A 14,921-nucleotide genomic window follows, 5' to 3' on the forward strand; every position below is an offset into this window, starting at 1 on the left:
AATTGAAGACACAGGTTGTGCAGCGTGATGTTGTGGTTTGGCATCCTCCACCTGTGAGAATTTTGAAATTCAATGTGGATGGGGCTTCCAAAGGGAATCCTGGGCCAAGTGGAATTGGAGGCGTATTGCGCATTCTAATGGAGATATATTGGGATATTTTTCAAAATCAACAGGTGTGTTATGGGCATATGAGGCTGAAGTACATGCTATTCTCAATGTTTTATTATTCTCTCATCAACATAGTTGTCATAATGTGCTTATTGAAAGTGATTCAACATTGGCAATTGGTTGGACTCTGGATGGTACTAAAAGGCATTGGAAACTGCTACAAATTTTTAACCAGATTGATTACCAGTGGCACTTGGTTTCTTGCATAGGTATTCAGCATGTGCTGCAAGAAGGAAACATTGTGGCAGATTTTTGGGTAAACCAGGGATGTGGTAGGGAATATGTACTGTGAGTTTTATTTGATCCTTTGATGTAACTCACATGAGAGAGATGTTCTCATGACTTTTAACAAATTTTCAATAAAGTTTTTGTTTCAGAAAAAAAAAATTATAAGTAAAAAATTATGGTAAATTAATACCCTATTATCATTATTAATAACATATAATTCAAACAATTGTTAAAATATATTTACCAAAAAGATAGAAAATATAATATTACTAGAAATTTAAATTGTAAATATCAAAAGTAACCCGTGCAGGGCACGGGTAATTCCGCTAGTATAAAAGGTATTTGAAGGGTGGAAACAATGTTATAAAATTGAGACTTACACTTTTATTTTCTTAAGACAAGACGTATCATTTAAATTATTAGATCCTCTTTAAATTTAAAAATATATTTTTTACAACAGGAGGACAAATTTAAAAATATGATTACTGAAATAGTTATATATTGATTGATATATATTATTTATATTTATTTAAATTCAAAATATTAATGTGATTTATGTTATTATTTTAAGTTCAAATCAAATCTTATCTTTCGTGTCAAATTTATAGGATATTAATTCAAATCTTTTTTTTAAAACCTACTCTTATTTGATTTCATATATTTTTTAGTTAAATTCAAATTACTTCAAATCTTATCTTTATGTTATTATTTTAAGTTCAAATCTTATCTTTCGTGTCATAGTTATAGGATATTAAGCAAAAGAGCAACAAAGAGGCGTGAAAATTATTTGTCAACATTTACTATGAGAAGATCCTGTGGACATCAAATTCTTCCGTCTTTGCAAACCTTCCACGGATTCTTCTTAGTTGACTGTCAGCCAGAGCCTTCCTGCAGCATACTTCCAGCAGTAAAATATAAAGCAAGAACAAATTGATCCAATTCTTAAAGTTTGATCTGAACACTAAGAATATTTCAAAATCCAACAAAATAGTCCTAATGAGCATCTAAAAGCATTCACATATTCAACAATATTTTTCTATCAATGAAGATTTAAGAACGATACATGATTTAAGAATAGAGTCTAACGGTAATGAATAAAATGTACATGACATACTTACATTCAACAAGGTGAAACCAAACTTTCAATGTAATTCTCGGTATAGCAACCACCGATTTCTTTAGCAATTTTCATGCCTTGTAATTTATTATCTCGAAAGGTATAGATAGTTCCTTGGAATGCAGCAGAAACCGACAACAACAGGGCATCACCATTATCAGATATGGACATTGCAGAACAAGGCATCTGAATTAAACTTTCAGAGCCACTAATGCTAAACAACTGAGTCCAAGATTCATGTACTCCAAACTCTTTCATTTGCCAAACCGCAAAATTATTTGTTGCGTAGTTATTTTCAGAAATACATAGGCAACCTCTTAAAACCCCAGGAGTTGGCAAAAAATGGAATTGGTCGAGATCTCCGGGACAGAAAGGCAATGACAATTGCGCAAACTTTTGTTTCCCCAAATCGAAGGAAGCAATTTTGAACGGATTAATATCCATTGGTTGGCTTGATAACCAATTAATAGTGTTTCTGACATAAACGGCAGGTTGTACAAAACGCATACGAGGAAGAGGGGAGACTTGAATTGTCCTCCAACATTTATCACCCATGTTGTAAATATACATCATAGTCTCTTGTGGGTTGACATTCACCACCTTGAAGGTATCACTTAAAGAATCATAACCAAACCCAAAATAACCATGGCATATTAGACCTGGCGAAAGTTGAGAAATTGACCTTGTAGCTGGGTTCCAGAAACAGACCAGGGACCCATTTGCAGTTTCATATTTCAAAGAAATCAAGCCGTTGCATGCTCCAGTGAAACTGGAGCCAACGAGACAACTCGGGGTTGAGTGGTGATTTTCCAATATTGAAGTGATAGAGCGAGATGAGACATATGATCGATGATAATCATGGACGTCACATAAAGTGATGAAACGGGCATGGGCAAAATCAGCATTAACTGTAGAAGATGAACGATCAAAGTGCAGTTTTATGAAACGAGAATCAGAGATGAGATATTCCCATGATTTGGACACACAACTGAATCGCACCAGAGATTTCACCGGAAGCCTTGACAAGATTTCTTCAACGAGTTCTTCACAGAGCAACGGAGAGAGTTCGAATTCGAATTCTTCTTTTGGTGTGCGTGCCAAGTTGCGGAGATAGTAAATTAAGATTAATAGTAGTGCAAATAAATTGAAAAAGTTGAGAAATTGGAACCACATCTTCTTCTATGTTGATACGAGATGCAGGTGAATAAGGGTTTCTGGTAAAAATCTTGAAATAAATATAGGGCTGGGCGAAATTGAAATTGGTGAATCCCGGAGTGGTTGCGGCTATGGCTGTCTGTGTGGAGGAGACGGTGGAGACGGTGTAGCGTTTTGAGAGTCAAGTTATACAACAAGAGATAAACTTTCACCGACAACTTTCACTGTTTTATAGAGATATTCACATGAAATTTGAAATTATGGTGGACCTCTGGATTTGGCACCCCAGGGCTTAGAAATGGCACCCCAGATTTTTTAAAAAATGCCAGAACTACCCTTTCGGACACCGGGTATCCGTAACACTTCGGAATCCAAAGTTTCGAATAATACCTTGTTGAATCTGACACTTAAACGACAGACATAATTCGGAAACGTACAATCCGAAGTACTTCGGATTCGTACAATCCGAAGTACTTCGGATTCGTTGAATCCGAAAACCTGTCGCACACTGCCACCTTTTGAGCACCATTACTCCTCCACCACCAACTCCATCACCATTACTCATCCACCACCAACCCCATCACCACCCCCCCATTACAATCAGATTCAAAAAACTCCACCACCACCACTCTTCCTCTTCTTCCTCCACGTTTGTTTTCCTCCCCCCTCACCACCATCTCCTTCCAAGTTCCACTTGCTCCACCCTCAACCACCATCTCCTTCCAAGTTCCACCTTGCTACCAAGTTCCTTCTGGTAAGTTTCATTTCTCTCCCCCTTCATATCCTGCTTTACTTATCATTGTAGTTACATTTCATTGTTGTTTGTTGGAAGTTCGTTTTGCACCACCATTGTTTGGTTGTATTCTGATGCTGTCGAGCTTGATACGGATTGTCTGTATCCGAATGAATTCGGATTGTCTTTATCCGAACGAGTTCGGATTGTCTGTATCCGAACGAGTTCGGAATCCCAATGTCCGAAGTAGTTAACCAGTTGCAGTTTGTTACATGCAGGCTGAATGACTGAACCGTACCTATATGAAGAAGATTTACTGGTTGATGCCGCATGCGATGCCGCATGCGGTTCTGGGAATGTTGAGCCTCCTAGCAATATCATTCCGTGGGTGCCCCCTCGTATAAGCGTGGACGCCACACATTTATTTACAACTGACCAGGTATTCATTGAATAATTTTTGTTGGAACATACTACTATGTATTTGGAAAATGATGTGATGATCATTGAATAATTAGTGATGGTTGGTAGGATGTTTTATTTCTAAAGCAATATGTTATCATTGAACAGATATTTGATACTCGTGATGAGCTTGAACAATGGGCTAAGAATGTTGGAAAGGCGAATGGTTATGTGCTGGTGATTGCAAGGTCTGACTATGCTATAAGTGGAGGAAAGGTATTTGTTACTATTAAGTGTGCGAAGCATGGTATTTACAGGCCATACAAGGACCCGAATACATTCAAGTACAAAAAGACCGCATCACAAAAGACTGATTGTAAGTTTAATCTCAAAGGACGACCTACGAAGGGTGATAGAATGTGGTGGCTGAAAGTGATGGATGGTAAACACAACCATGAACCAGCTAAATCACTAGTTGGACACCCCTACGTTGGTCGACTAACAGAGGAAGAGAAGGGGCTTGTGGGCACCATGACTAGTACTTGGACTCCACCGAGACAAATACTAGCGGCATTGAAGGAAAACAATCCAAGTAACTTGACTACAATCACTCAAGTTTACAGTTGCAACAAAAGGTTTAAAAAAGAGGAGAGGGGACCATTGACAGAAATGCAACATTTGATGAAGAAGTTGGTAGAAGCCAAGTATGTTCACTTTGAAAGGCAACAAGCTGATTCAAGTGAGATTAGGGATCTCTTTTGGGCTCATCCTGATGCGGTCAGACTCTTCAACACATTCCCTCATGTGGTCATCATGGATTGCACGTACAAGACAAACAGATATCAGATCCCCTTGCTTGAAATGGTTGGTCTCACTTCTACGGGGTTGACTTTCTCCATAGCATTTTGCTACATAGTTAGGGAGCACACAATTGACTATGTTTGGGCCTTGGAGTGCATGAAGTCTCTTATTGCCGATGATGCCAGATTACCTCAAGTGATTGTGACTGACAGAGATTTGGCTTTACTGAGTGCTGTTAAGCAATGTCTTCCCAATTGTACCAATTTATTATGCCGGTTCCACATAAACAAGAATGTGGAGGCAAAGTGCAAAGTGTTGATTGGCACGGATGATTTTGCCCTTTCAGTGATGGAGAACTGGAAATGCCTGATTTATGCTGAAACAGTGGAACAATTTGATGAGGAATGGAAGGAAATGTGTGTCATGTGTAAGGACTTCCCAGATTTCATATCCTACATTTCTACTACATGGGTAAAGCACAAGGAGAAATTTGTGAGTGCGTGGACCAATTCTGTGTTGCATTTTGGAACTACAACGAGTAACAGGTACAATGCACACTTTATTGGTTGTGATCTTTCATTTCATAGTCTTGCTTTATTAGCAGAAATTGATAGAGTATGATCTTTTGTATGCAGGGCTGAAAGTGCACACTCAACCTTGAAGAGGATGCTGAAAGACGGCAGAGGTGACTTGTGCGCCTCGTGGGATGCAGTGGATAGGTTGACCACTGTACGACACAATGAAATCAAGGCATCATTTGAGCGCAGTATCAACCTTGTAGAACATCGTTTCAAGTCGCCCATGTATACAAATATCAGGGGATTTGTGTCCAGAAAGGCCATGCAACTCATGGAAGATGAACAGAACAGAGTGATGCGTGATGGTTGTGGATGCGCATTCCAAGTTACCCATGGGCTTCCTTGTGCGTGTGCACTTCATAGTTATGATAGAATTCCGTATGAGGCAATCCATACTTTCTGGAAGATACTTGGTTGGGACCATGTACCCATTGGGAGTCAAGCCTCAAACCAAGGAGACCTCAAGTCAGAGATTGATGGCTTGACCGCTTATTTCAACACTTTGGATGTTGCGGGCCAAAGTATGCTAAGGAGGAAGGTAAAAGAGCTATATTGTCCTTCTAGTAGTTCACTGTGTCCTCCTCAAGTGAAGATAAAGCCCAAGCGCTCGTCCAAGGCTATGGAGAGTAAACCACCTAGTCAACAAAAACCATCCTTACAACGTGATCCTTGTTATTGGGAACATGTTAACAATAGCCTCAAGCCAACACCTAACAAAGTCTCTTGTCCTCGAAGCAAGAAGTCTAAGAAGAGCAAGCAGTCCTCCACCAGCATATACTTGGATGATTTGCCATCTTTCTTCCATCAATATATAGAAAAAGTCATAGATGTTATTGCAGATGGTAATTGTGGTTATAGATCAGTTGCTGCATTGTTCAGACCCGACATAGGTCAAGACGGTTGGGCTTTGATTAGGGAAGAGTTGCTTGTAGAACTCTCAAAGAATACCGCTTACTATAGCAACATATTTGGTTATGAGAGGGTTCAGTCTCTACAAAATCGTCTCATCCTTCCGATTGGTACAATTGCAACGGAAGACAAGTGGATGTCTCTACCGGAGATGGGGTACCTCATTGCTACGAGGTTGCAAGTTGTCTTCATCTCCATTTCACTAAAAGGTTGTTACACTTATCTGCCATTGAGAGGAGGCGCCCCACCGGAAGTACATCCCGTTATAGCAGTTGGTCACGTCACCAACCACTTTGTTCAGGTATAACTTTTATGAAGTACCTTACACTCGCTTGTCACGTTAAATTAGTATACTTTGTACTCAGCCACTTTGTTCTTATCTAACTTTATTGCTATACTCTCAAATGTAGCTAAAGCTTAAGCCGGGACATCCTATGCCAACAATAGCTCCCCAATGGCCGTTTTTGGCCAAAGAACCCACCGACCAATGGATCTTCCCGTATGCGGCGCGTTTGGCTACATTTACGGCAGAATTGAATGCTTGGATTGATCCTACGGGTGGTCCTCAAGAGAATGTCTTTATAGACCTTGGAGAAGATTGAGACTAGGATTGATGTTTGTAGCAATGACATATGTACAACTAATTAGAAGTTCAAAGTATTATGATGTAGTATTAAACTATTTCTCATGTGCATTTTATCTGTTTCTGCCCTGCAATGTAGCTGGTTATGAGAACTTGTGATTCTGCCTGCATTGTTTCTGGTACTGTCATTTTAACTGGTTAAGCAAATTTCGGAACTTTGGTTTCCGAAGTACTTCGGAACTACGGAGTCCGAAATCTTTCGGACGACTCCTTTCCATTTCCGTGTCATATACTTAAATTTGGCACCCCCAAGTTTAAACAATCTTCGACATTTAGGTTTCCGAGATAGTTCGGATTTATAGGATCCGAACAACTTCGGAATCTGGGGATCCGAACGTTAATTTTTTTTCTCATTTTAATTTTAAGTCTCTCCATCACTATCCACAACCAACCACAACCAACCTCATTACTCTCATCCAACCACAGCCAACCTAATTACTATCAACCACCAACAACAACCAACCCCATTACTCCTTCATCTATAAATTTGCTTGATTTAAGCTTTCTTGTATTCATCCTCTCCTTTCATTCTTTCAACGAAACCTTCAAAATCAAAATGGAACAAGATTTGCCCACCTTCATCCGCCCTTGCAAACTCCGAGGCAACTCTTCTGCAAGTTCTCGTCCTCTCATTCCCGGCCCTGCTGGTGTTGTCCAGGCCGCCATGATTCAACGCAGCTCCACCACCGACGGACACCTCATTCCAACCCAACAATTTGTTAGGCGCGTCGTCGAAGACGGTCACGACACTGATCCCGATTTTCACTCCAATGCTTGGCTTTCAGCCCTGCAATTAGGCGGATCTGCAACTCCTCTGGGTTCAATCACTCACCATCTAGAAAGGGTCGATCTCATCGTCGCAGTTATCAAATCATGCACGCCAAACGGATTCGGCGATGTGTCAGTTACCCTGAAGGTATTTCCATCTTCCGCGTTCTTTTTCATCAATGTCATGGTATTTAAATGTCCTCTGTCAATGCCATATGGGTTTGAGTTGCAGGATCCTACGGGCACTGTCGGTGCTAGTGTCCATCACAAGGTTTTCACTGAAAGCGAATTCGCGAAGGACATAAATGTTGGATCTGTTATGCTTATCCAGAAGGTTTATTATTTCTAACCGACTTGACTATTGTTTCTACTTCTTTAGACAATTTGAACATTATTTCTTCCTTTTTTGCTTTTAGGTAGCTGTGTTTTCTCCTAGAAAATCTAATTGTTACCTGAACATAACATTGCCCAACATAGTTAAGGTATGGAAATCTTTTTTACACATATATAATTAAAATAAAAGTGACTGTGGATTTTTACACATCTCAATTTTCGTTTATGTGAATTTTCACAGGTATTCTCCAGTGACTGTGGACCTCCATCTGAAACATTCACCGACATTACAGAAGATTGATTAATGTTATTTGGCTAATTTTGAATTATTTGCAACTTTAAAAAATCCTTGACCTGGATTATGTAGGCTATGTTGCGTCCCTTGAATTATGTACGTTATTTTGCTTCAATTGGATTATGTGCGTTATTTCACTTCCCATTGGATTTTGTTTGTTATTTTACCTGATTTAAAAAGAGATAAAAATGTAATCAAATCAAGTAAAGCGTGATAATGTGAAATCCAAACTAATAATGCGATAAAAGTACAGACCGATAATAAAGCGTGTATAAACTAATAATGCGATAAAAGTACACATAATAATAATGTCACTGCCCCCTGCCCCTACGACCCACCCTACCCCTACGACCTCTGCCTCCGCCTCTGCCACCTCCTCTATCTCCGCCTCCTCCTCTGCCTCGACCTCTGCCTCCTCGTACACCAACGAAAGTGACGCCCTGGGTCCTGCTCAAGTCTCTGATGACAGTGAGGCACTTCTCTAATAAAGTGCGGGAGCGTGTATCTCTAGGGGGACCGTCGTCGACCTCAAGTCCCTGCTCTAGCAAATCAACGGCCCGACGCAAAGAAGCCTGAAAATAAATCAATATACATGTTAGTAAACCGCATACACAAAACCACAAATGCATAAAGAAAATTAAGTTCACACTTACCACAGCACTGAGATCGGCCCTACTCTCATCCGGGATGATGAACCGGTGAGATACACCGGTGTACCAGTCCAGGTAATCATCTACTGCCGCTCCATCCACTATACTAGGGACCCCCCCTGGAATCAAGTGTGGCTCATAATCCTGGTATGCTGCATCAACGACCTCCGCAGCAGAACTCATGCCCATCACAACAGATGGGTGTCGCGGGATAGGCTGCACGTACCCAAACTGCCGCATCACACGCTCAGGAAGATGAGGTCGCACGGCCGTCCGGATGGGAGTCCGGATGTAGCCTGAGTATAAAGCTCGGACGTCCAGCTCTCTGTGACTCCTGTGCTCCTCATACGGTGTCCATATGACGTCCTCTGCCGTCATCTCATCGAAGAGAACTCGCCTCTCCATCAATCCAGCATGCCCAGCCCGGGACTCCATCCACCTGCACGCTCTGGGCTGGTCCTCCGTGTACTCGGGGACCTCAATCCGCTGAATAATGGTGGGTGGGAAGTGCTCAAACACCCAAGCTACCAGGAGGGAAGAACAACCGCTCATCTGCTTGGTCTTCCTCCGTGAGGCATGACCAAGTGCATCATACAGTGTAGCTAGTGCAATGGCGCCCCACGCATACTCTGACACCCGATCAAGGTGCTGCAGCATGCCGATCCAATGGACAGAAGTGTAGTGTCCTCCACTCTTGTTCGCAAACAAGGTCGAGCCGAGGAGGTGAAGTAGCCACATCCGTGCTGCATGGTCATGCCGATGCTCTAAAGTACAACAAAGAAACCATTAATCATTTAATTCACATATAATAGTTGCAAATAAATTAAGTATACAGTACAACTAACCAGCAAGAGCCCTAGTGTAAAGAGTCTGCAAGAACCCGAATCGCAAGCCAATGGTCTTCACCGCCTTAAACTCCATGATGTAGTCCGTGGCTACCCCTCCTAAGAGCAGAACACAGGTCTCCGCTGCCTGTTCTCTGCTGGCCTGTCCGGGAGTATAAAACCTCTCACCCATCGGCAAATGAAGTATAGATGACACGTCATCCAGGGTGATGGTCATCTCCCCGAATGGCATGTGGAAGCTGCTGGTATCCTCATGCCATCTCTCGACGAGGGCAGATAGAAGGGGTGTGTCTATCTCCAGATAGGTGCAACTGAAGAGCGGATAGAGTCCGGTCCCCTCCACACGCTGACGAACAGCGCTCATATCGTCTCCCTCGCCCTCACATGTCAGCTTTGCCAGCTTCATCCCAGCGCTGGCAAACTTCAACACACCTCTATCGGGGTAACGCGGGTCGGTGCCTATAATATGATGCCACAGACACGGCGCAACGTGATGTGGGTAACGGACCAACAGTGACAGATCATCAGGCCCCCCTGGAAACGGTGCCTCTGTCTGGACTGGCACCTCATCCCGTCGTGCTCCAGCATCACCCTCAAGCTCCACACCAACCTCAGGCTCCACATCAACCTGAAGCTCCACATCAACCTCATGCTCCACATCAACCTCATGCTCACTCTCTGTCGAACTCTGAGGAGTCATCTGACGAGAAGGCGGAGAAGGCTCGGGAGTCGTCTGACGAGAAGGCGGAGAAGGCGGAGAAGGCTCGGGAGTCGTCTGACGAGAAGGCTCAGGAATCATCTCACAAGGGTCTCGACGCTCCTCATTTGATGTCCCACCAACATCCTGGTCCTCACCAAATCTGCCTCTGACTCTACGAAAAGAAGCATGCAGCCGTCTGTGGCGATCCTCAACATCATCCGGGGCTGTGTGGCGATCCTCAACATCCTCCGTGGCATCATGGGAGCTCCCAGCAACATGTGATTTCCTGCGCCCTTGGCTCTTCCTCTTAGCCATCTATTAAAAAATAATACTCATCAGATAATTGTAAAAGTACCAATTGATGAGCTTTATAACTGAATATTCATGCAATCAGCTGAAAGTGATAAAATGAAACCAGTATATGTAAATAAAAAGAATGTCTAACATACTTGATCAATAAGCATGTTATTTACCTCTGATAAAATGAACAGTGATAAAATGTAAAGTAAGTAAGTAACCAGTGAATGTGTTCAATTTGCCTCTGATAGAACAGTGAATGTGTTCAATGAACAGAAACTTAATATTCAAGAGGCTACATATATCAACCAAGACAGGTTATTTACCTCTGATAAAATGAACAGTGATTTCTGTTTGTTCTTTGATCCCAACTCTAATCTTTTCAACAGTTTCCTGATCAATAAACCAGTATATGTAAATAAAAAGAATGTCTAACATACTTGATCAATAAGCATGTCTAGCCTATTTATGTACTCAATGCCAGTATGTATGGCTTTCTTAAGAACTTGTTTTGTGTTGAAACACATACTTTTCTTAAGATACTCTAGTAATAACTATGGTTGGATGTACAAACTCTTTGACAAGTAATTTGGATACAAGTAGATCATCATTTTCTTGATAAGTATCCCTTCACCATCAATTATAATATATTGAAACTGAATTGTATCGCGTGCTCAATTATTGCCGGGCTAGTATCTAGTTTTAATAAATCTGAATTAAAATGTTCACGTTTCAAAGCAGCAAGTTATTGTTGTCTTGTGCAGAGTTTCAGATGAATTATGATCTGAAGAAATGTAAAGTAAGTAAGTAACCAGTGAATGTGTTCAATTTGCCCATAGCTAGAGTTAATGGCTAAGCAGTTGATATTAAAGGTTCAAATCCTACGAAAAAGGAACAAAAGATACTAGTAGTATTACAAATACTAGGAGAATTTCTGAGTTCAACATAATTAAGGATCTATCATGTACATTATTAAGCAAGCAACACAGCGAATTACTACTGAATACGGATTAATAGAAAGCAAGAACACTTAAACTAGTGGCTGAAAATGACAACCTCTTAAAGACAAATAAATACCATGGTACATGCTCAAACATTAACCATGTTGATTATCAAGACTCTAGAGAGCAGAATACCAACAAAGGTAGCTGCAGAACCCAACCTTGCTGAACTAGAAGACTTCTTGCCATCCAATTCTCCTGAACTTGGGGCCGGTGCAGATGCAGATGCCTCTGCCTCAGAACTTGGAGTGGGGAAAAATGAGGAAATATCGGGCGAAGTCTCGTAAGGCAAAACACCAGGAGAAGCTGAAATTGTCGACTCAGTAGTTGAACTCTGAGCCTTTGAAGAATTGGCATTGGCAAGCAAGACAACCAGAATGACAAGGGAAAACAACTTGATGATAGTACTAGCCATGACTAACTTTAAGAACTTTCTCTGAACAGAAGGATGGAAATAGTTCTGAGTGAATCTGGGGATGTGTTTCTACTTTCAAGTGAGGAAAATATAAGCAGTACTTATACCAGTGTCTTTCTTATTTATTGAAACCTTTTGTTTCTCTGCCAATCCAAAATAACTAAACTAAAAAATTATCAAAGATAGAGCATAAGTGTGTTTTCATAGTTATGTACAGAAACACTATGGGAATTGGTTGGGACCAATATGATCTGCATGCCACAACGATTAGAGGTGTTCATTTATCAGGGTAGAGTAAGGGCTGTTTGTCCTAGTTAAGAGTATCAAGTATTGGATTAGCCTTACTTGGTTGAGTATCTCATTCAACATATTAAGCACCAAAATCAACATATTTAAGTAAAACATACAAAAGCCACTAGTGTCCATTGTTTTACTATATGAAGATCAGGATCAGAAGATAAGAAATACTTACAGGTAGCACAGTGAGTCACTTCTAGCACAATCAAGGCACAATCAAGGCAGAAAGCATGCTCCCTTGGCTCTGCATGAACATGAAGAAGTTAATTTACAGTAAACCAACATCAACAAGAGCTTCAATCAGACATCTTCAAGAATGAGATACTAAAACCGCACAATTGTTCAAGCTGCACCCAACAATTTCACCCAACAAATCGCACCCAACAATTTCAACAATACCGCACAATCCACAAATCACTAAAACCCTAATACACAAAATACCAAACCGCACCCAAAAATTTCAAGAGCAACAATTCGAATCCGTAACCCTAACAGCAACAACAAGATGACGAAGATATGAAGGCCCTTACCTCTATTGCGGGCGGAATTCTACTTCCAGTAGTTGACGAAGAAGATGATGAAGAGCGATGAAGGGAGAGCTCTGATGAAGGCTGTGAAGGTTTGGAGGGCTTCGGAAATGGAAGTTCAAGAAGAAATTCGGAATGAAATGGGAAATGAGCGAGCTTTCGAGCCCGTGTTTTGAATTAATACAACAGCCTTCGGAACGTTACCCTCCGAAGCATATCGGAATCTCAAAATCCGAAAGACTTCGGAAATGGATATTCCGAAATAAAACACGGAGGGGCATAATAGTATTTCCCCACTTTTAAGTGGGGTGGCATTTCTAAGCCCTGGGGTGCCAAATCCAGGGCTCATTATGGTGGAGTATAAGGTGCAACATGCAATAGGTCTTGCACCGCTGCAACACATGTAAGGCCCAATAGAAACATAACATGTGTCACTAAGGGGAATGAGAAACCGGGTTTTCTCGTAATTCAGATTTTTAATATATGGCTAAAAAGCATTTTTGCCCCCTGATGTTTTAGGTATGTGCAAATTCTGCCCCTACTTTATTTTTGTCGATGTTTCTACCCCTCATGTTTTCAAATAGTACACTGTCTACCCCTTCGTCAGTCTTAGACAAAAGGTGCAAGGGAGATTCAAACTCAAGACTTGTAAGTTGCAAAACATGCATTTAACCAGTTCAGTTACATACATAATTGATATATACATCAAGAAAATTTGATTTATATCATTTCCTTGATCATCATCAACTTCATATACTCATCTTCATCTCTCTAATTCACTCAGGAACCTCTCCTGAGAAAGCGTGACTGATGGAGAGGTAGATAGTGAACTGTTTGAAAACATGAGGGGTAGAAACGTCGACAAAAATAGAGTAGGGGTAGAATTTGCACAAACTTGAAACATTAGGGGCCAAAAATGTTTTTTAGCCTTAATATATTTAAAATTTAATAAGTAAATGACTTAAAAGCCCATGCACTTGATTGTCATATTGGGGCTTCTCTTGATTAATAGGAAACGTTGAGATTTTAAAAATTGGAAACCAAAAAGCTCCATGGAAGGTTGATGTGGTTTGGTTTGGATGGTGGTTTGGGCGATGTGGTTTTGATTGGGACCTGGGTTTCGATGGAGGTGGCTGCGGCGGTTGTCGGTGCTGGAGTTTCGGTGGAAGAGATGAGTGACGGAGGAGGTGCGTCGGCACCCAAAGAGACACTGCATTACAACACCCATGGTAGAATTGTCTTCTTCCTCTCGTTTCTCCAGCAAACACCCAAAACTGCCACCTAATTGACAACCATGTCCACGCCTTCTCTTGTGCCACCGACGATGATGGCGCAGTTTGGTGGTGTCGTCACGGCGTAGCTCCTCGTCCTACTGGAACCAGTACGGTGTAACTCCCAGGATCTTGGCGCAGTTTGCTGTTGATGATGGATTGTGGGTGGGGGATATGGATCTTGGGCTCTTGGCTAAAGAAGGGGAAGCTTGCCGGAGGTTGGTGATTTGGTTACGGTGGTCAGAGGAGAAGTTGGGGTTGAGGGAATTAGGATAGAGGTGGGGGCTAAATTGCAATGTCTCTTTTTTAATTTTTTTTATTAACAGGTCACCTTACCTAATATTATGGGTAATTTTTGCTCTTGCATGCTTGGTGCAAGACCTAGGGTGGCCACCTGAAATTATAGTATATTATTTTTCTAATACGTTTTTTTTTAAATCTAATATGTTTTTTCACACAATAGTCTACTTGAAAGGGGGTGGGAATAACAATTACCTTTTATATTTTATATTTCTACAACCATGAATCACTTGCAAAGAAAATTTGCTTCCACGTCAACCATCCAAGGATTACATAGTCATACATTTTTTGCAACGACTACGGTGCACGAGCGACCATATCGTGTACCTATACACAACCTTCTTTCACCGTTGGATAAAGTAATTTTATATTTGGACAGATAAGATTCTTTACCGGTGACTAGTTGTTCATGTGACAATTTTAATTGTTATCTCCTCCTATGGATTTAAGTCAATTGCAAAGGAAGGCTCTTCTATAATTGCTAAAGTCGG

At 41.2% G+C, this 14,921-nt stretch overlaps 4 protein-coding genes across 6 annotated transcripts; 2 read left to right on the forward strand and 2 right to left on the reverse strand.

The window, feature by feature from the left end:
• Nucleotides 1-1,516: 1,516 nt before the first annotated feature.
• On the reverse strand, nucleotides 1,517-2,686 carry LOC130737138 (F-box/kelch-repeat protein At3g23880-like). Its single transcript, XM_057588907.1, has one exon. It carries the CDS (start codon nucleotides 2,684-2,686, stop codon nucleotides 1,517-1,519), a length of 1,170 nt encoding a protein of 389 aa, XP_057444890.1.
• A 625-nt stretch (nucleotides 2,687-3,311) lies between these two features.
• LOC130740371 (PKS-NRPS hybrid synthetase cheA-like) lies at nucleotides 3,312-7,001 on the forward strand. Of its 2 annotated transcripts, none has more exons than XM_057592959.1 (5): nucleotides 3,312-3,422; nucleotides 3,680-3,840; nucleotides 3,969-5,146; nucleotides 5,237-6,389; nucleotides 6,499-7,001. In XM_057592959.1, the coding sequence occupies exons 2-5, from the start codon at nucleotides 3,685-3,687 to the stop codon at nucleotides 6,688-6,690; spliced, it is 2,679 nt and encodes an 892-aa protein (XP_057448942.1). In that variant the 5' UTR covers nucleotides 3,312-3,422; nucleotides 3,680-3,684; the 3' UTR covers nucleotides 6,691-7,001. The 2 variants fall into 2 exon arrangements, with proteins under 2 accessions (XP_057448942.1, XP_057448944.1); XM_057592961.1 differs by having other exon boundaries at nucleotides 3,344-3,422; nucleotides 3,666-3,840.
• A 51-nt stretch (nucleotides 7,002-7,052) lies between these two features.
• On the forward strand, nucleotides 7,053-8,492 carry LOC130740372 (uncharacterized). Of its 2 annotated transcripts, XM_057592963.1 has the most exons (4): nucleotides 7,053-7,647; nucleotides 7,732-7,833; nucleotides 7,916-7,981; nucleotides 8,074-8,492. In XM_057592963.1, exons 1-4 carry the CDS (start codon nucleotides 7,288-7,290, stop codon nucleotides 8,131-8,133), a joined length of 588 nt encoding a protein of 195 aa, XP_057448946.1. In that variant the 5' UTR covers nucleotides 7,053-7,287; the 3' UTR covers nucleotides 8,134-8,492. The 2 variants fall into 2 exon arrangements, with proteins under 2 accessions (XP_057448946.1, XP_057448945.1); XM_057592962.1 differs by having other exon boundaries at nucleotides 7,053-7,833.
• On the reverse strand, nucleotides 8,439-11,006 carry LOC130737139 (protein MAIN-LIKE 1-like). Its single transcript, XM_057588908.1, has 4 exons — nucleotides 10,946-11,006; nucleotides 9,623-10,637; nucleotides 8,781-9,541; nucleotides 8,439-8,699 (listed from the first exon to the last, which is right to left on the reverse strand). Exons 2-4 carry the CDS (start codon nucleotides 10,635-10,637, stop codon nucleotides 8,439-8,441), a joined length of 2,037 nt encoding a protein of 678 aa, XP_057444891.1. The 5' UTR covers nucleotides 10,946-11,006.
• Between the last annotated feature and the right edge of the window lie 3,915 nt (nucleotides 11,007-14,921).

This window comes from Lotus japonicus, chromosome 2 (assembly GCF_012489685.1).
Source record: "Lotus japonicus ecotype B-129 chromosome 2, LjGifu_v1.2".
NCBI lineage: Eukaryota > Viridiplantae > Streptophyta > Magnoliopsida > Fabales > Fabaceae > Lotus > Lotus japonicus.